Below are 19,093 nucleotides of genomic sequence, written 5' to 3' on the forward strand. Positions count from 1 at the left end.
CGAGACATAAATACTTTGGCTATTAGAACAGGTCAGAGACTGAGTATTCTGCATGAGTGACTTGCATTGGGATTCAGTAAACCTTTCCTGTATCAACAATGAACAAGTCAGGATCTTGAAGCCATAGCTTGTACCAGCGTGATTGTGTGTTTCTAAAAAAAAATGCAGGAGGCTGCTTGAACAGCACCTTATGCTCCATCCTAGTTATCCCCTCCATAACCATGAGTGTTGCCCATTACAGCAGACTCACCAAGAGCATGTTGACAGGATTTCTGAAAGAATATCAAGAGCACTCTAAATATCACAACTTTTCTGCATGTTCGTTTTAGACGTGATCTCACCAAATAGCGTAAACTTTCAGAGTTGGACTTCTTTTGTTTATATACAGAGTGCAAGCCTTGTTCAGCACTGGAGCTGCACCCATGCCTGCTTCCACTGTAGAAAGTGGAAAAGGCTAGGAACTTCGCTCCAGTCCTTACATTCGATTAAGATAGTACCAGAGATCAATTCTGTGCATGGTCTTTAATTCATTATTTGTTAGACGTCTTCCTTGTGTGCAGGTAGTTCTGTAGTGTGAGTCGGTATCAGAGAATCATGGAAATATTCAGAGCAGAATGAAGACATTTGATTCATGTCCCTATGGCATTCTGTGTTACGTCCCTGGGGCTCTATTCCAAAGCCTCATTATAATACACAGTGTGGGGGGGGGGGGGGTCAGAACTGAACACAGCATTCTGAGTGATGTGTGGATAACTATCACTCTGAAGCACATCAAAGTTCAAAGGACATTTATTATCAAAGTTTCTATACGTTATACAGTCTTGAGGTTCGTCTCCTTACAGGCAGCCACAAAACAAGCAAGCCAAAAGAAACCATTAAAAAAAATTCCTACAAACAGCCAATGTGGGGGGAGGGAGGGAGCGAGAGAGTGAGAAAGAGACAGAGAGAGAGAAAAGCAAATTGTGCAAATGTTTAAAGCAAGCAAACATATGAATGCAGATGTGGTAGGAAAATAACATGAGGTCACGGAAGTCTATAGGAGGAAAAACTTCTGCTTCTCCTTTGTCTAAAAATTGGTATGCTTCCAGGTTAAGTTTTCCATGCCTAGCAAACAGGGAAGGGGCATGAAGTGCAGCAATAGAGTTATGTGTGCTGGAACCATTTGTGTGCAGACCAGAAGAGGGAAATCAAGGAATTTGATTTCAACTGAATTAAAATGTGTGAAGACTGAATATTAACTTTAGAATCATTTGTAGTAAGACTGTTCCTTGAACCAGTTGTGACCCTTTCTGAATCTGTCTTCCAGGTTGGACAACACATTAGAAGAAATTATATTTAAGCTGGTGCCTGGGCTGAAAGAAAGTAAGTCAACAGACTCATTATATTCTTTTTCAGCTAAATGTTTAATACACTCAATCCTATTAAAACAATAGTCAGTTGTACTTTTTTGATGACTTAGAGATGGATATAGTTTAGAAAATTTTATTTTACACCCTTGTTACAGTGCCTGTAAAAAGTATTCACCCCCTCCCCACCCGAAGTTTTCATATTTTATCGTTTTGCAACATTGAATCGCAGTCGACTTAATTTTCTTTTTTTGACACTGATCAACAGAAAAAGACTCTTTCGTGTCAAAGTGAAAACAGTCTCTACAAAGTGATCTAAATTAATTAAAATATAAAATACAAAGTAATTGATTGCATAAGTATTCACCCCCTTCAAGTCAGTATTTAGTAGATGCACCTTTAGTAACAATTACAGCCTTGAGTCTGTGTGGATAGTTCTCAATAAGCGTTGCACATCTGGACACTGCAATTTTTCCCCATCCTTCTTTATAAAATGCTCAAGCTCTGTCTGATTGCATGGGGATTGTAAATGAACAGCTCTTTTCAAGTCCAGCCACAAATTCTGAATTGCATTAATGTCTGGAATCTGACTTGACCACTCCAGAACATTAACTTTGTTGTTTTTAAGCCATTCCTGTGTAGCTTTGGCTTTATGCTTGGGATCATTGTCTTGCTGGAAAACAAATCTTTTCCCAAGTCACAGTTATCTGGCAGACTGCATCAGGTTTTCCTCCAAGAGTTCCCTGTATTTTTCTGGATTCATTTTACCCCTTACCATTTCAAGCCTTCCAGGGCCTGCTGCAGTGAAGCATCCCCACAGCATGATGCAGCCATCACCATGCTTCATGGTAGTGATGGTGTGTTTTTGATGATGCACAGTGTTTGGCTTACACCAAACATAGTGTTTAGTCTGATGGCCAAAAAGCTCAATTTTCATTTAATCAGACCATAGAACCTTTTTCCAGCTGACTTCAGAGTTTCTCACATGCCTTCTGGTAAATTCTAGCTGAGATTTCATGTGAATTTTTTTCAGCAGTGGCTTTCTCTTTGCCACTCTCCTATAAAGCTGTGACTGGTGAAGTACCCGGGCAACAGTTGTTGTATATGCAGTCTCTCCTATCTCATCCACAGAAGCTTGTAACTCCTCCAGGGTTGTCAGAGGTCTCTTGGTTGCCTCCCTCTCTAGTCCCCTTCTTGCACTGTCACTCAGTTTTTGAGGACGAGCTGCTTTAGGCAGATTTAAAGCTGTGCCATATTCTTTCCATTTCTTGTTGATTGACATAACTGTACTCCAAGGGACATTCAATGACTTTGAAATTTTCTTGTATTCATCTCCTGACTTGTGCTTTTCAATAGCCCTTTCACAAAGTTGCTTGGAGTGTTCTTTTGTCTTCATGGTGTAGTTTTTGCCAGGATACTGACTCACCAGCAGTTGGGCCTTCCAGATACTACAATCAATTGATTGCACACAGGTCTCCAAAAACAGATCTCCATTTAACTAATTATGTGACTTCTGAAACCAGTTGGCTGCACTAGTGATGATTTGGTGTGTCATATTAAAGGTGGTGAATACTTATACAATTAATTATTTTGTGTTTTATATTTGTAATTATTTTAGATCATTTATAGAGATCTGTTTTCACTTTGACATGGAAGAGTCCTTTTCTGTCGATCAGTGTCAAAAAAACAAATTAAATCCGTTGTGATTCAATGTTGTAAAACAGTAAAACATGAAATCTTCTGGGGGGGGCTGTGTGAATACACTTTATAGGCACTGTAGATTCCTTTACTACATTACCAGTGCCGGTAGTTATGATCACTACCAACAGCCTTTTGAAGTAACACACATAAAAGTTGCTGGTGAACGCAGCAGGCCAGGCAGCATCTCTAGGAAGAGGTGCAGTCGACGTTTCAGGCCGAGACCCTTCGTCAGGACTAACTGAAGGAAGAGTGAGTAAGGGATTTGAAAGTTGGAGGGGGAGGGGGAGATCCAAAATAATAGGAGAAGACAGGAGGGGGAGGGATGGAGCCAAGAGCTGGACAGGTGATAGGCAAAAGGGGATACGAGAGGATCATGGGACAGGAGGTCCGGGAAGAAAGACACGGGGGGGGGGGACCCAGAGGATGGGCAAGGGGTATATTCAGAGGGACAGAGGGAGAAAAAGGAGAGTGAGAGAAAGAATGTGTGTATAAAAATAAGTAACAGATGGGGTACGAGGGGGAGGTGGGGCATTAGCGGAAGTTAGAGAAGTCGATGTTCATGCCATCAGGTTGGAGGCTACCCAGATGGAATATAAGGTGTGGTTCCTCCAACCTGAGTGTGGCTTCATCTTTACAGTAGAGGAGGCCGTGGATAGACATGTCAGAATGGGAATGGGATGTGGAATTAAAATGTGTGGCCACTGGGAGATCCTGCTTTCTCTGGCGGACAGAGCGCAGGTGTTCAGCAAAGCGGTCTCCCAGTCTGCGTCGGGTCTCGCCAATATATAAAAGGCCACATCGGGAGCACCGGACGCAGTATATCACCCCAGCCAACTCACAGGTGAAGTGTTGCTTCACCTGGAAGGACTGTTTGGGGCCCTGAATGGTGGTAAGGGAGGAAGTGTAAGGGCATGTGTAGCACTTGTTCCGCTTACACGGATAAGCGCCAGGAGGGAGATCAGTGGGGAGGGATGGGGGGGACAAATGGACAAGGGAGTCGCGTAGGGAGCGATCCCTGCGGAATGCAGAGAGAGGGTGGGAGGGAAAGATGTGCCTAGTGGTGGGATCCTGTTGGAGGTGGCGAAAGTTACGGAGAATAATATGTTGGACCCGGAGGCTGGTGGGGTGGTAGGTGAGGACCAGGGGAACCCTATTCCTAGTTGGGTGGCGGGAGGATGGAGTGAGAGCAGATGTACGTGAAATGGGGGAGATGCGTTTAAGAGCAGAGTTGATAGTGGAGGAAGGGAAGCCCCTTTCTTTAAAAAAGGAAGACATCTCCCTTGTCCTAGAATGAAAAGCCTCATCCTGAGAGCAGATGCGGTGGAGACGGAGAAATTGCGAGAAGGGGATGGCGTTTTTGCAAGAGACAGGGTGAGAAGAGGAATAGTCCAGATAGCTGTGAGAATAGCCTTTTGAAGTATACTGGCAAGACCATGTATGTTTGTCCCACTATGAATAGCTTAGCTTATTAATCTATGTTAAATAAATCAAATTTTCCAAGGTTTTTCTCAAGAATTTCCTATGTATTAGTTGGTTTCACTTGCATTTGAATACTTTGTTCATCGCCTGGTTAAGCAGCCACCTATTGTCAGCGTTTGTAAATATGACATTAGATTGACTTATAAGAAATGCATTGGATTCTGTCTGAGTTGTTGATTTCTTGAAACTTTTCTGCAGAGTAGCAAACCCACACCTCACCACTGCATGCCTAACCCTCCAAGGTGGACTGCAGCCAGCTATCGAACACGTTTTGGCAATTTCTTTTGTCAATAAAAATGAATATTCATACGCATACCATTTTAAAATCTATTTTTATTGAAGCATTTTGGCTAAACTGGTATATTGAATTGAATTATGTTTTGTTACTGTGTACGGTTTGAATTTTGATTAATGATATTTCTTTTCTCTAAAAATCAAATTAAAGTCAAAGTAAAATGTATTATCAGAGTACATACCTGACACCACATACAACCCTGAGATTCTTTTTCTGCGAGCATACTTAGCTAATCTATAGAACAGTAACTATAAACAGGATCAATGGACAGCAAACCGTGCAATTGTAATAGAATTAAGAGATTATATCCTGGGTTTTTAGTCCATGGTTGAACTTATTTTATATAAATATTTTGTCGATTTTTTGTAGTAGGAACTAAGGGGGGATATGCTCCTTTTTTGTTAACTGGAAAGTAATTTAACAGCTAACCAAGTAAAATGGAAAGCTGACACAGATCTTTGTCACACCGAGTGCTTCTGGGATAGTGTATTTCTAATAATTGATGGACTAAAAACATTGTTCGTAATGTTTTTTAAGTCCTTATTTAGCATCATTGAAGAGTACTTTGCACAATTTGACAGCATGAAATTTGAATTTGTTACTAGTGCCATCTGGAAGTTGGTATGGAAAGGAAAATAGGCTCCATTTCTTTCAACAAAGTAGGAATGACAGATTTAAGTGTGTGTAACAAAAGTAGCTCATTCTTTCATTCAGTTCTTGTCACCCTGTACAAATCTCAATGGATTAAACATGTTTTCACAGTTCCATTATCTGCAAATTCTACAGCCCTTAAAGAAATGAGAAATTAAATAAAATCTCTACAAATGTTATGTTCAGAAGATTATCTTTGTAATTGTCTTTTCAAAGATATAAATGAAAAAGAGAACTAGTTCATCATGTGTTAGGTCATTATACTAAGTAATATTCATGTTTTAAAATGGAAATTTGGACAGGAAAATGATATCTAGATAAATGACGGTGAAGCAGTTCCATTCTGAATTATATATTTTGATAGTTTGTAAAAGTAATTACTGAGTTTCTAGGAGCTGGACCTCAATAAGCAAAATTTGAAGCCTTATAGGATTTGTAGAGAGTATCTAACCACAAGGTACGGAAGATACAATAATGCCAGCTGAGTAATTAGAATAAATAGCTGATTGCTTACCAATTAAGCATCAGATCGTCTTAGGTACAGTCTGCTTGTTAATGTTGAAATTCCAACTGGTAATGAGGGAGAGGTGACTGTTTGTCATCTGATCTTACTCCAAAAGATTCGTCATTGTAAGTCAGTAGCACAACACCTCTGTGCTTTGCTGTGTAAAATTCTCTGTGTGATCTTTGTATGCTGCTTAATCAAGTTTTGCCTATCCCGAAACAAAGCAACAAAATAATTTGTATATGCCATATCCATGACAATCGCAGTACTTGTGATGTGGAAGGAGCAGTATTATAGCAGGTGGCTTCTGCATGTTTTATTTTTTGTTAATGCAGACGGAGTTGGATTGAGTAGAATGAAGCTGTTTGTTCTAAAAGGTAAACAACTCATTAAAAGCTGAAACATATACCTTTGAGTCTTTTTCTAGTAACTTAGATGAAATCAGATTTCCATTTGAAGTGCTTTGTGTATGGTGAAAGGAAATGCAACTCCTATGGTTTTTATAATTGCTTTCTATGTAAATTAGAAAGTACTTTGATAATCTTAGAGAATACGTATGTTCTTTTGGCCAGTGGAAAAACAGCAAGAAGAGGAATTCTGGAAAAAGAATAAACCACAAGAGAATGGAGAAGGTAAATTAAAACAGAACACTTGTTTTCTCTTTAATGTAAGGAATTGACCTATAGATGTTGTGGTATTACAGAGACCTTGCATTGGTACTGATGACAAGTCACCTAAGGAAATCTTAAAGTTTGGTGTGTTTACTGCAGTATTTTGGGATCACCTTTCCCACTTCATCCTGACCCTTCATTTTCTTTAGTTTACTCATCATTGTAAGTTCGCAAGTCATTCAGTATTCTTTGGTCAAGTGCATAACCATTCAGCAGTTTTTTCTGTTGGTAAGGAAAAATGACAGAGCAGTTAACCTGGATTGGTTTCTTCCAATATTTTTGTTTCTTTTTGAGGAATCTGTTTGTTTGCATTCACTTTCTTTCCTCCTTTGTCCAAATTCAACTGTTACTTTATTATTATTGAGCTAATCAAACAATAATCTCAAACCAGAGATGACAACTGATTTCTTTCAGCAGCATGTTCGTTGCTTAGACCTGACAATTTGTTTGCCGTGGGAATTTATTTGCTTACATTCAGAAATCAATAGTGCAATGCTAAATCTTCTGGGGGAATTATAGGGAAATATTATTTTATACTCAGTTCACTTTGCTTCATAGAAATACTATAGATGGATTATTTCCATTACTTCTGTTCAATATCAGCTGCCTATTCAGATTAGGAGCTGATGTTGGGTGTTTTAATAAGTTGAAAACAAAAAAAATTAATAATAATGTATTTTTATTTTTCAGGGAAAATTATGTGTTAATTAACCTTTGGTGTCAAAGCTGAAATTGTGGTTATCTTGTAGTTAAATTAGAGGATAGTGACATAGAAGTAAAGACAGGAGTGAACAATTCACCTAGTAGTTAATGTAATTTTCTTCTGAGCATCTATTCAGCCTGATCACCATGATTTCTAATCCTCAGCTCTGGAAGGACTTGTGTAATTTTGAAATAATTGGAAACTTGGCATAATCATCTACCTGAAGCGGTAACATTGTCATGGGAGATAAAAAGCAACAATTTAGGAGATAAAATATTTAGCTCTCAGTAGAGTTTTTCTGGCTTATACTGGTACAAAAGTTGTCGCACTGTTCTGTATATCTTGCAAAATAATTGTCAATGTTTCTAAAAAGATAACGAAGGCCCTAAAGCAAAGAAGGCTAAAGTAGAAGAGGAGGAGGATCAAGACGATCAGGACTATCACAGAAGTGATCCACAGATAGCGATTTGCCTAGACTGCCTCCGCAACAATGGCCAATCGGGAGATAATACAGTAAAGGTACTAAATAGTATACGGCTTTATTTACTGTAACAGTTTCACTATTTAAGAAAGAATTAGTGTAAAGGTAAACAGAATATTGTACATCATGGAGTATAATTTAATTCCCTTGGGAGTTAAAATAATATTTACCAGTGTGGGAGGAGGGAAGGATGGGCTTGTTCAAAAGAACAAACAATGTTGAGAAATAGAACAACATATAAGACACCAGAGAAACTCAATGTTCTCAGCCCAAAATCTTGACTGTCTGTTCCCCCCACCCCACCACCACCCATAGATGCCGCCTGACCCACTGACTTCCTCCAGTATTTAGTGAGCTGCTCCAGATTCCAGTGTCAGCAGCCTCTTATGTCTAGAAGCTGGCCAGACAATACTGGCTGTAATTGATATTTTTAGTAGTTTTCAATAGGTACATTTAATGTCAGAGAAATGTATACAATATGCACCCTGAAATTCTTTTTCTTCGCAAACATCCACGAAAACAGAGGACTACCCCAAAAGAATGAATGACAGTTAAATATCAGAACACCAAAGCCCCCCCCAGCTCCCCCCTTCCATGTATAAGCAGCAGCAAAGTGACAACCCCCCTCCCCCACCAGCAAAAAAGCATCAGTGCACTCCACCGTGCACTCAAGCGTGCAGCAAAGCATCAATAGAGACACAGACTTGCAGCACCCCAAAGACAACGTGTTCACCTGGTAATTTGACATACCACAGGCTGTCTCTTTCCCTAATAAGGGAAAAAGAGGTGTTCTCATTTCACAGCGAGAGGGGAGACATAACAGAACAACTCGCCAATTTATGGTGTTAAAAGTCTGTTGTGTCGCTTTTTCCGAGTCCTGTGCCCGAAGATCTTGGGTCTCTGGGCACACAGCCAGCTCGCTACTTTTGATCTTCTGTGTACTCCCACGACACACCAGTTTTCTGCGGTGGCACCGACCTCGAATCCACCCGTTCCAGAGCCATGAAAATCCGGCACCCTGAAGGCATGCTAATCTTTCAGGCTGCGTCCTTAGCATATCGAAAAGCAGCTGGTCATGAAGCCCTGAGAGCAGGTCCCATTCCCACAAAGAACCGAAGTCAGTGTGTAACTCCAGGTCAGGGTCTTCACAAGAACCCTGAGTGTGAAAAATAGAGATATTAAAGATGGAAATAGAGCCGTTTCCAAAGATGCAAGCAGAGGAGTCGCCGTACGGCACCATCATCCTAAGCTCCACCCTCCTACACTATTTTCCTCCATTCCTTGTAAAAAGAGAAGTGTTTTCATATCCCAGAGCTTTAAGCTTGATCCTGAAATATTGCAGGTAAGCACAGGGATCCATTCATGTATGTACAAGAGTTGTTGTCAGAGTTTACACTCTAACTAATGGCTATTTACATGTAAGCATGTTTTACCAGATAGTCATTGAATCATACAGCACAAAATCAGGCCCTTTGGTCCATCTAGTCCATATTGAACCATTTAAGCTGCTTCATCTCATCGATCTGCATCTGGACCATAGCCCTCCCATTCATGGAGATTTTGAATAAACAAAAATATTAGTTTAAGAGCATGCATTTTTTTTTTGTTCTAAGAGCTTTAATAAAGCTTAATTAACTCATTTTGAGTGTTTGCTTTGACTTCAAAATGTTGCTGTCGGATTATGCTGCTGATACAATAATGTTTGATCCACAAATGCAGTCAGTGACCAAGGGAGAACTTCAGCAGTTTTTGCATAGATTTCATTCTTCTCATATTATCCATTAACATCAGTTCCCATGATATTTCTATCCAACAGAACTAAGCCACAACAAGATATAACAGTGTTACCCAAGTGGGTAATTTAATTAGGTAATCTGAGACCACTCACAATCAAAACAAAATGTTCTTCTTGTGAATAACTTAAAATAAAAGCATAATCAGCTCGAATATTTCTTGCTGCCATATGATGGAATATTTCGAACTTGACTTCAGTGTATGTAATTAACTGGAATCTGGACTGCAGTTGCAATTTGCTGGTCTTAACTATTCCTTTTCTTACTTCCTGTCTGTTGTCAACAGGGCTTAATGAAGAAATTTATCCGCTGCTCAACGAGAGTCACAGTGGGAACTATAAAGAAATTTCTCAGTTTGAAATTAAAACTTCCTAGCACTTGTGAGGTGAGATTGCAAGATATAATCACCTAATATAATCACCTGACTGTGTGTGTGTGTGTGTGTGTGTGTGTGTGTGTGTGTGTGTGTGTGTGTGTGTCTGTGTATTACACACAAGAAGAGGACTGAATGGATGGCAATGCAGACCATTTGTCTTATATGTTAATCAGTTTATGCAGATATACCCATGCTCTAACACTGACTATAACATGTCAGTTGGCCTCTTAAAATATTGTGTAATATGTAATTATGTATTATGTCTATAAACCAAGGATTACAACCCTTTTCTTCTGTGATCAGACCTGTGCCCATGAACAGATTTTATCACTGGCCCCATACTTGGTCTGTGTTGTAATAGCAAAAAGCAAAACATGTCAGTATGTAAATATGTTTCATACTCATTACCTTCGGGTACTCTTGGGCCCAATAAAATTGAAGTAACATTCAATTATTGTTGGGCTTAGTGGCATTTTCTGATTTAGAAGAGAAGATTGGAAGTGAATCTGATGTCGGATGCAATCAGTGTATCTGTCAGTCTCTGTAAATTTACTTGGTAGCATTATTCAAATAAATGCATAGTTTTCTGCATTGCCGCACTTAAGGATGCTCTAGCAATGATTTTTCATGCTAACCTAGGTTTAGGTAACATAGTGTCACGAGGAAAGAAAATATAGATAGGTAAATAATAACGTGAACATGAGTTGCAGGGTACTTGAAAGTGAGTCCATTGGTTGTGGAATCAGTTCAGAGTTGAGGTTGAGAGTTCTCCACGCTGGTTCAAGAGCCTGATGATAACTGTTCCCAAACCTGGTGGTGTGGGACCCAAGGCTCCTGTACCTCCTTCCCAATGGCAGCAGCATGAAGAGAGCATGGCCTGGATGGTAGGGGTCCTTGATGATAATGCTGCTTTCTCGTGGCAGTGCTCCTTGTCGACTTCACTCCACGCGCAGCGTTTCTCAGAATAAGTGCCTGAATACTTCAGGACTCCCTTGTAAATGTGAATGTTCCAGACCTGATGGTTGACTTCTGACACTAATGTAGAATAAAATCTACTGAGATTCCCTAGCATTTACACAGAAGAAATCTGCTTTCAGATCCACTTCATTTTTACAGCTGCACAGAAGGCACAGGCTTCTTTCTTTATAAAGATTTGTAAGGCTGCAAAAAAAAAGAAAGAATAGTCTTAATTATTTTAAGAAGATAGTGTTTACATGTCTTAATTATTTGAAAAAGAACTAAAGGATGATGATTTTGTTCGCAATTATTTGTTTTATCATATCTTTAGTTGAGGAGAGGATGACACCTCATTAGTTCTGCTGTGTCTGTGTGGTGGTTATCTGAGTCTGTAGTGCCGGCCCTATACACACGAATAAATCCATTCTGGAATCCACACATTCCTTCCTTGTAACATTTATTACAACATTTAAAGATGCAACAATGATTAAATTCATTAATTTATTCTTGTACTAGTACGTTATTTGAAACTGAAATTATTAAATACTTGAAGCTGAAAATGGATTGAAACTGAATAAACAGATTGGACTAAATTTCCCTTGCTTCATTGCATGATCTTATGGTTTAATATGAATAGAATACAGGAATTCATTTGACTTCTCTTTTTCCTCCGTGTTTCATTGAGATTCCTTGTGCATTTTCTAAGTATAGCAAGACACACCTGAGGAATGGGTTGGATATCCTTGCAAACAAATACCACTTCCTATTTTTTAACAAATTGTACTTACTTCATTCTCCAAGCTTACTGCTACCACGTTTACATGATACAAAGAACTTGCATCAACTCACCTATTTCTTATCATTGTAAGAACAAAACTGGGAATGGTTGTACTCACTAATACTCTGGGAGAGGGTATGAGGAAAAATTCACTGAAATGCAAAGGGTGCCTATTCTACTCATCTGATGGCAAAGCACATTAACCCAATTTTATTTTGACCTTTGGGTATAGCAGTAATTTTCCAACTTCAGTAGCATGATCAACTCCACTGCAAAGTGGTGAAGCAAACAGGAATTTACTCTGCGTATTTACCTGATGGTAGTTGGTAAAATTCCTTCTTTCCCAGAACACACTGGTGCAATTGCACACTGCCATCATCACCGCCTGGCTTGATGCAGCATCCTCTCACAGTATATGAAAACTGTGGCAAACTCTCAGGTCAGCAGTAAAGGTTATTGGCCTCAGTCTCCCATCTCTGCAGGACTTGTATGTGTCTGGAACAAAAAAATCAGGCAGGAAAATTCATTACAGTCACTACCCACCCAGCAAATTACCTTTTCCAAAAGCTCTCTTCTGGAAAGCTCTAAAGGGCTATTAACACAAAAACTTCACACCATTTTAAGTTTCTTTCCCCAGGCAGTTAATCTGATCAACAGTCATTCATGTTAGCCACCCTCATGCCCTGTATCTATTACCTCAGCCACTGCACTGCACTGTGCAGTCAACATTGTAAGTACATGCTTGTATTTATGCATTTTATTCCACTTCTGTACTTTAACCTCTAACTTTAGTTTTATATAATTCTTTATTCTTTATAATTGTTGAATGTTGTTTTTGTTTCATGTTCAGACAACGCACTATAGCAAATTCCTGATACACATAAATGTACTGTATATGGCAAATAAGTTGATGTTTGATCTTTGATCTTTAATCCTTCAGCAAGATAAGCTGAAATTGCAATAGGCCGTGCCATTGCTAACTTCCCAAACTCTTGGTTTCTGAGGCTCTGTTGTAATCACAACTGGAAATTGTTGAGTATCTCTTCATTCTTCCCTCACAAATTTATTCACTTCAAAATGACAATGGTATAACTTACATTTGCCAGGTGTTAATTAAACTAAAAGTTGCGGAGCTTCCTAAAGCTTTTCTGTCCATAGTTTAACCATATGGGGTTAAAATAAAAAGTGCCACAGAAGTGTAGCAGTTAGGGAGACACTATTACAGCTCGGGCGTCAGAGTTTGTAGTTTAATTGTGGCCACAAACGAGAAAATCTGCAGATGCTGGAAATCCGAGCAACGCACACAAAATGCTGGAGGAACTCTTGCAGGCTAGGCAGCGTCTATTGAAAAAAGTGCAGTCGATGTTTCGTCCTGCCGAAGGGATTCGGCCCGAAAGGTCGACTGTACTTTTCTCCATAGATGCTGCCTGGCCTGCTGAGTTCCTCCAGCATTTTGTGTGTGTAGTTCAATTCTGGCATCCTCTGCAAGCAAGTTTGCACGTTCCTTCCTGTGTGCACGTGTGCGATAGTGCCAAAGACTATAGTTAGTAGGTTAATTGGTTATTGTAAATTGTCCTGTGATTAGGCTGGAGTTAAATCAGTGGGTTACTGGGCAGCACGGCTCAAAGGGCTTGTTCCACATGAAAAATAATTGTTATAAAGTCTCGTCTTAATTCACAATTGAAATTTCAGTTAAAATCTGTAGATACAATGTAACTCAAACAGCATTAGCACAAATGATATGTATGTTACCTCAATGGAAAGTGATTGTTATTAGCAAGGTAAATATCAGACACTAATCAGGAACTTGGAGACCAAGTGTACTTCAGAATCAGAATTAATATCACCGGCAAATGTCATGAAATTTGTTAACTTTTCAGCTGCAGTACAATGAAATACATGATAAATTAATATAGACAAAATAAACTCAGCAACATTAACTATTAAATAGTTAAGTTAAAATAAGCAGAAATAAAAAAGTCATGAGGTTGTGTTCATAGGTTCAATGTCCATTTAGAAATCGTATGGCAGAGGGGAAGAAGTTGTTACTGAAGTTGAGTGTGTGCCTTCAGGCTTCTGTGCCTTCTTCCTAATGGTAACAGTGTGAAAAGGGCATATCCTGGGTGGTGGGGACCCTTAATGATGGACGCCACCTTCCTAAGGCACCGGTCCTTATAGATGTCCTGGATACTACGAAAGCTAGTACCCATGATAGAGCTACCTAATTTTACACATTTCTGCAACTCATTTTGATCTTGTGCAATACCCATCCCCCCCCTCATACCAGACAGTGATGCAGCCAATCAGAATGCTCTCCACAGTATATTTGTAGAGATTTTTGAGTGTTTTGGTTGACAAACCACATCTCCTCAAACTCCTAATAAAATATAGCCACTATCTTGCCATCTTTATAGCTACATCAAATTGTTACATCCAGGTTAGATTCTCAGAGATATTGACACCTAGGAACTTGAAACTGCTCACTATCTCCACTTCTGATTCCTCAAAGATTAATAAGTTTTTGATTGGTAGGGGTGTCATGATTGAATGACAGAGCAGACTCAATGGGCCAAATGCCCTAATTTTGATTCTGTACTTTACGGTCTTAATTCATGACATTAAGATTTGCCTTGCACTCTCATGTGAACTTCAATTATTAGACATCTCTGAACACAATCACAGAAGTTGAATACAAATTTTCTATCACAGAGCTATCAAGTACAAAAATCTCATTAAATCTTAAGATATGTATAATCAGCTGCCTTCTCTTAGAATGCATTGACTAGATGTGTATTCTTTAATACCATCTGTTAATTTATAGCATCACCAATGATTGAACTTCACTACAATAATAAGCATTTAAGGCACTGCACATCATTGCCAAAGTCTGAGCACTGCCAAAACCCAGGAATGAAGCTTCACCATGAACTGTCTATGGAATAACACAGAGAGCTCTGTTATTAGCTTTGTCAGCCAATGCAATATGGTGTAGCTAAAATTAGCTAAAGCTTCATTCATGGAATTGAGGAAGGATGGGTGAAGGTCATGGGAGCTGGCAGTATTTCTGATGTTTCTCCTCAACATTCAACAGTCAAGTTTAACTCCATGTGAATCCTGGCCAACGTATTAAAAGCGTCCTTTTGATAATTCTTGTGTTTTACAAAAAGTAATGCACTCACAAGTTCAGGGTTCAGCTAAATTCATTGAATATCCATGTATGTTATTTGCTCTGTTTTTCTGAACTCTGTGATTCTGTGTGCGTTAGCAAGTAAATCCACGAAACTGCAAAACCAACATAGCCATGATAAAATGTTGAGAGTTTCACAGAGCTTCTGCAACTGAGTTTCTACTTTGCTGGCTCTGAGTGATAGGATGTTTGAGTGTGGACATGCCCCTCGAGTGTGGTCCACACAAGCTGTATCGAATTGTTGGTCAGCAAGTCTCTATCCTTGGCATTTTATTATGCAATATCTCTAACATGTTGCAGTGTTCTTCCCTTTCACAATGCTCAGCTGTTGGCATATCTGCTCTGCCTTCTGGTCAGAACTCACAGCACCTTGCCTTTGCTTTCAGCTTGACCATGGTCCACTAATTCCAGGATTCTCACGCTGTGAAAAGAAACTCGTTGTTCTGGTTTCTAGCAACCCAAACCTCTCTGTGACTCTGTGTTATGTAGTGACTGCAGCTGAGCTCTCCTTCAAGTCAGGAGAACTTAGTATAAATGTTGCTTTAGAGTCTCAACTTTTGAATGTTTCACATGACTGCTCTACCTGCACCTCAGTCATCACCCTGTGTGCCAGTGTGACCCATTGTCAGGCTGTAGGGACTGCTTGTGACTTCAGTTTGCAAAGGAACAGTCAGTATGTTAGTATGTACTTGTTGCTACATTAATATTTGCATGACGGCGAGTCCAAATGCCTCATTTGTTTTTAGGTAAGGTTGTATATTTATTTGTGCTTTTGTCCAGACAGATGAATACATAGACTTATATAAATACATTAATTTTACATCATAGTATCTTATTGTTATTTTGTATATGGATACTAATTATTGAAGTTGATAAGCATTTTCTGAGAGCAGTGGTCTCATCGTGTCTTCTGATGCTGATCCATCGAACTAGCATTTGAGAGCATGCTGCCAGTTCTCTGACCACCTTGCCTCTGGACTTCTGGAGATAGAGTCAGAATCAGGTTTATTGTCACTGATAAATGTCATGACATTTATTGTTGTGCAGCAGTAGTACAATGCAAGACATACATATAATTTAATTTATAATAATACCATAAGACATAGGACCAGAATTAGGCCATTCGGCCCAATTGCTCAACCATTCCGTCATGGCTGATTTACTATCCCTCTCGGCCCTATTCTCCTGCCTTCTCCCTGTAACCTTTGATGCCCTGACTGATCAAGAACCTGTCAACCTCTCCTTTAAATATACGCAATGACTTGGCCTTCACAGCCATTCATTGCAATGAATTTCACAGATTTACCACCCTCTGGCTGAAGAAATTCCTCCTTATCTCTGTTCTAAATGGATGTCCCATTATACTGAGGCTGTGTTTTCTGGTCCCAGACTCTGCTACTATAGGAAACATTGTTTGCATATCCACTTTATCTAGGCCTTCCAATATTCAATAGGCTTCACTGAGATTCCCCCTCACTTTGCTAAACTCAATCAAGTACAGGCCCAGAGCCGGCAAATGGTCCTCATACATTAACCCCTTTATTGCTAGAATCATTTGCATGAACCTGCTCAGGACCTTCTCCAATGCCAGCACATCTTTTCTTAGGTAGGGGGCCCAAAACCACTCATAATACTCCAAGTGCAGCCTGACCAATGCCATAAAGCCTCAGTATTACATCCTTGCTTTTATATTCTAGTCCTCTTAAAATGAATGCTAACATTGCATTTGTCTTCCTTACCACCGACTCAACCTGCAAGTTAACCTTCAGGAAATCCTGCACAAGGACTCCCAACCCCCTTTGCACCTCTAATATTTGAATTTTCTCCTGTTTAGAAAATAATCTTTGCCTTTATGCCTTCTATCAGAGTGCATGATCATACACTTCCCTACACTATATTCTGCCTGCCACTTCTTTGCCCATTCTCCCAATCCATTTAAGTCCTTCTGCAGACTCCTTGTATCCTCAAAACCATCTGACCCCCCCCCACCCCCCACCTATCTGTATTATCTGAAAACTTGGCCACAACACCATCAATTCCATCATCCAAGTCGCTGGCATATAATGTTTAAGGAAGTGGTACACCACTAGTCACCGACAGCCACCTGAATAGGTCCCCTTTATTCCCACTCTTTGCCTCCTGCCTGTCAGCCAAATTTTTGTACATACTAGTATCCTTCCTGTAATACCGTGGGCTCTTATCTTATTAAGCAGACTTATATGCGGCACCTTATCAAGTGCCTTCTGAAAATTCAGGTAAACAACATTCACTGATTCTCCTTTGTCTATCCTGCGTGTTACTTCCTCAAAGCATTCCAACAGATTTGTCAGGCAAGACTTTCCCTTCATGCTGACTTTGGCCAACTTTATCAAGCACCTCCAAGTACCTGAAACCTCTTCCTTAATAATGGACTCCAACATCTTCCCAAGAAGCACTGAAATAAGGCTAGCTAGCCTATCATTTCCTTTCTTCTATCTCCTTCCCCTCTTAAAGAGAGGAGTGACATTTGCAATTTTCCATTCCTCTGGAACCATTCCAGAATCTAGTGATTCCTGAAAGATCATTACTAATGCTTCCTCAGTCTCTTCAGCTACAGCTTTCAGAACCCTGGGATGTAGTCCATCTGGTCCAGGTGACTTCTGTATCTTCAGAAATTTCAGATTCCCAAGGACCGTCTCCTTAGTAACACCAATGACATTCACTTCTGCCCCGACATCCTCAAAATTCTGGTATACTGCTCGTGTCTTCCACAGTGAAGACACTATTAATACTTACTAAGTTATTCCTTTGTCCCCATTACTATATTTTCATAATTTTCCAGCAGTTCCATATCCACTTTTGCCTCCCTTTTACAAAATCTGATTAAACTTTTGGTATCCTTTTTTATATTATTGGCTAGCTTACCTTCGTGTTTCATCTTTTCTCTCCTTATGTTTTGTTAGGTGTCTTCTGTTGGTTTTTAAAAGCTTCCCAATCCTCTAACTTTCCACTAATTTTGGTTATATTATATGTCTTCTCTTTTGCTTTTATATTCTCTTTGATATCCCTTGTCAGACACAGTTGTCTCATTTGGAACACTTCTCCATCTTTGGGTTGTATACAGTCAGCCCTCTGTATCCGCGGGTTCCGCATCCCCGGATGCAACCAACTGCGGATCGGGATCGAAAAAAAAGACGGAAGTTCTCTCTTTTTCTTATTCCCTAAACAATACAGTGTAACAACTATTTACATAGCATTTACATTGTGCAGGTTTCCCTCGCTATTCAAAAGTAGAGAGTTCCCATGAAACCTTTCATATGCTGAAATGGCGTAAAGCGAAGAAGCAATTACCATTATTTTATATGGGAAAAATTTTTGAGCGTTCCCAGACCCAAAAAATAACCTACCAAGTCATACCAAATAACAAATAAAACCTAAAATAACACTAACATACAGTAAAAGCAGGAATGATATGATAAATACACAGCCTATATAAAGTAGAAATAATGTATGTACAGTGTACCATAGAAACTACAGCACAGAAACAGGCCCTTTGGCCCTTCTTGGCTGTGCCGAACCATTTTCTGCCTAGTCCCACTGACCTGCACACGGACCATATCCCTCCATACACCTCCCATCCATGTGTCTGTCCAATTTATTCTTAAATGTTAAAAAAGAACCTGCATTTACCACCTCGTCTGGCAGCTCATTCCATACTCCCACCACTCTCTGTGTGAAGAAGCCCCCCCTAATGTTCCCTTTAAACTTTTCCCCCCTCACCCTTAACCCATGTCCTCTGGTTTTTTTCTCCCCTTGCCTCAGTGGAAAAAGCCTGCTTGCATTCACTCTATCTATACCCATCATAATTTTATATACCTCTATCAAATCTCCCCTCATTCTTCTACGCTCCAGGGAATAAAGTCCTAACCTATTCAACCTTTCTCTGTAACTGAGTTTCTCAAGTCCCGGCAACATCCTTGTAAACCTTCTCTGCACTCTTTCAACCTTATTTATATCCATCCTGTAATTTGGTGACCAAAACTGAACACAATACTCCAGATTCGGCCTCACCAATGCCTTATACAACCTCATCATAACATTCCAGCTCTTATACTCAATACTTTGATTAATAAAGGCCAATGTACCAAAAGCTCTCTTTACGACCCTATCTACCTGTGACGACACTTTTAG

General features: G+C 39.7%; 1 protein-coding gene across 1 annotated transcript in view; it reads left to right on the forward strand.

The window, feature by feature from the left end:
- pcgf5b (polycomb group ring finger 5b) overlaps positions 1 to 19,093 on the forward strand; it is a 156,758-nt gene that overhangs the window by 114,903 nt on the left and 22,762 nt on the right. The window contains exons 4-7 of the mRNA XM_072239303.1: positions 1,307 to 1,362; positions 6,550 to 6,609; positions 7,725 to 7,870; positions 9,912 to 10,010. Of these exons, the coding sequence (XP_072095404.1) occupies positions 1,307 to 1,362; positions 6,550 to 6,609; positions 7,725 to 7,870; positions 9,912 to 10,010 (361 nt within the window). The remainder of the gene's footprint in view (positions 1 to 1,306; positions 1,363 to 6,549; positions 6,610 to 7,724; positions 7,871 to 9,911; positions 10,011 to 19,093) is intronic.

Source organism: Mobula birostris, chromosome 21 (assembly GCF_030028105.1).
Source record: "Mobula birostris isolate sMobBir1 chromosome 21, sMobBir1.hap1, whole genome shotgun sequence".
Classification (NCBI taxonomy): Eukaryota; Metazoa; Chordata; class Chondrichthyes; order Myliobatiformes; family Myliobatidae; genus Mobula; species Mobula birostris.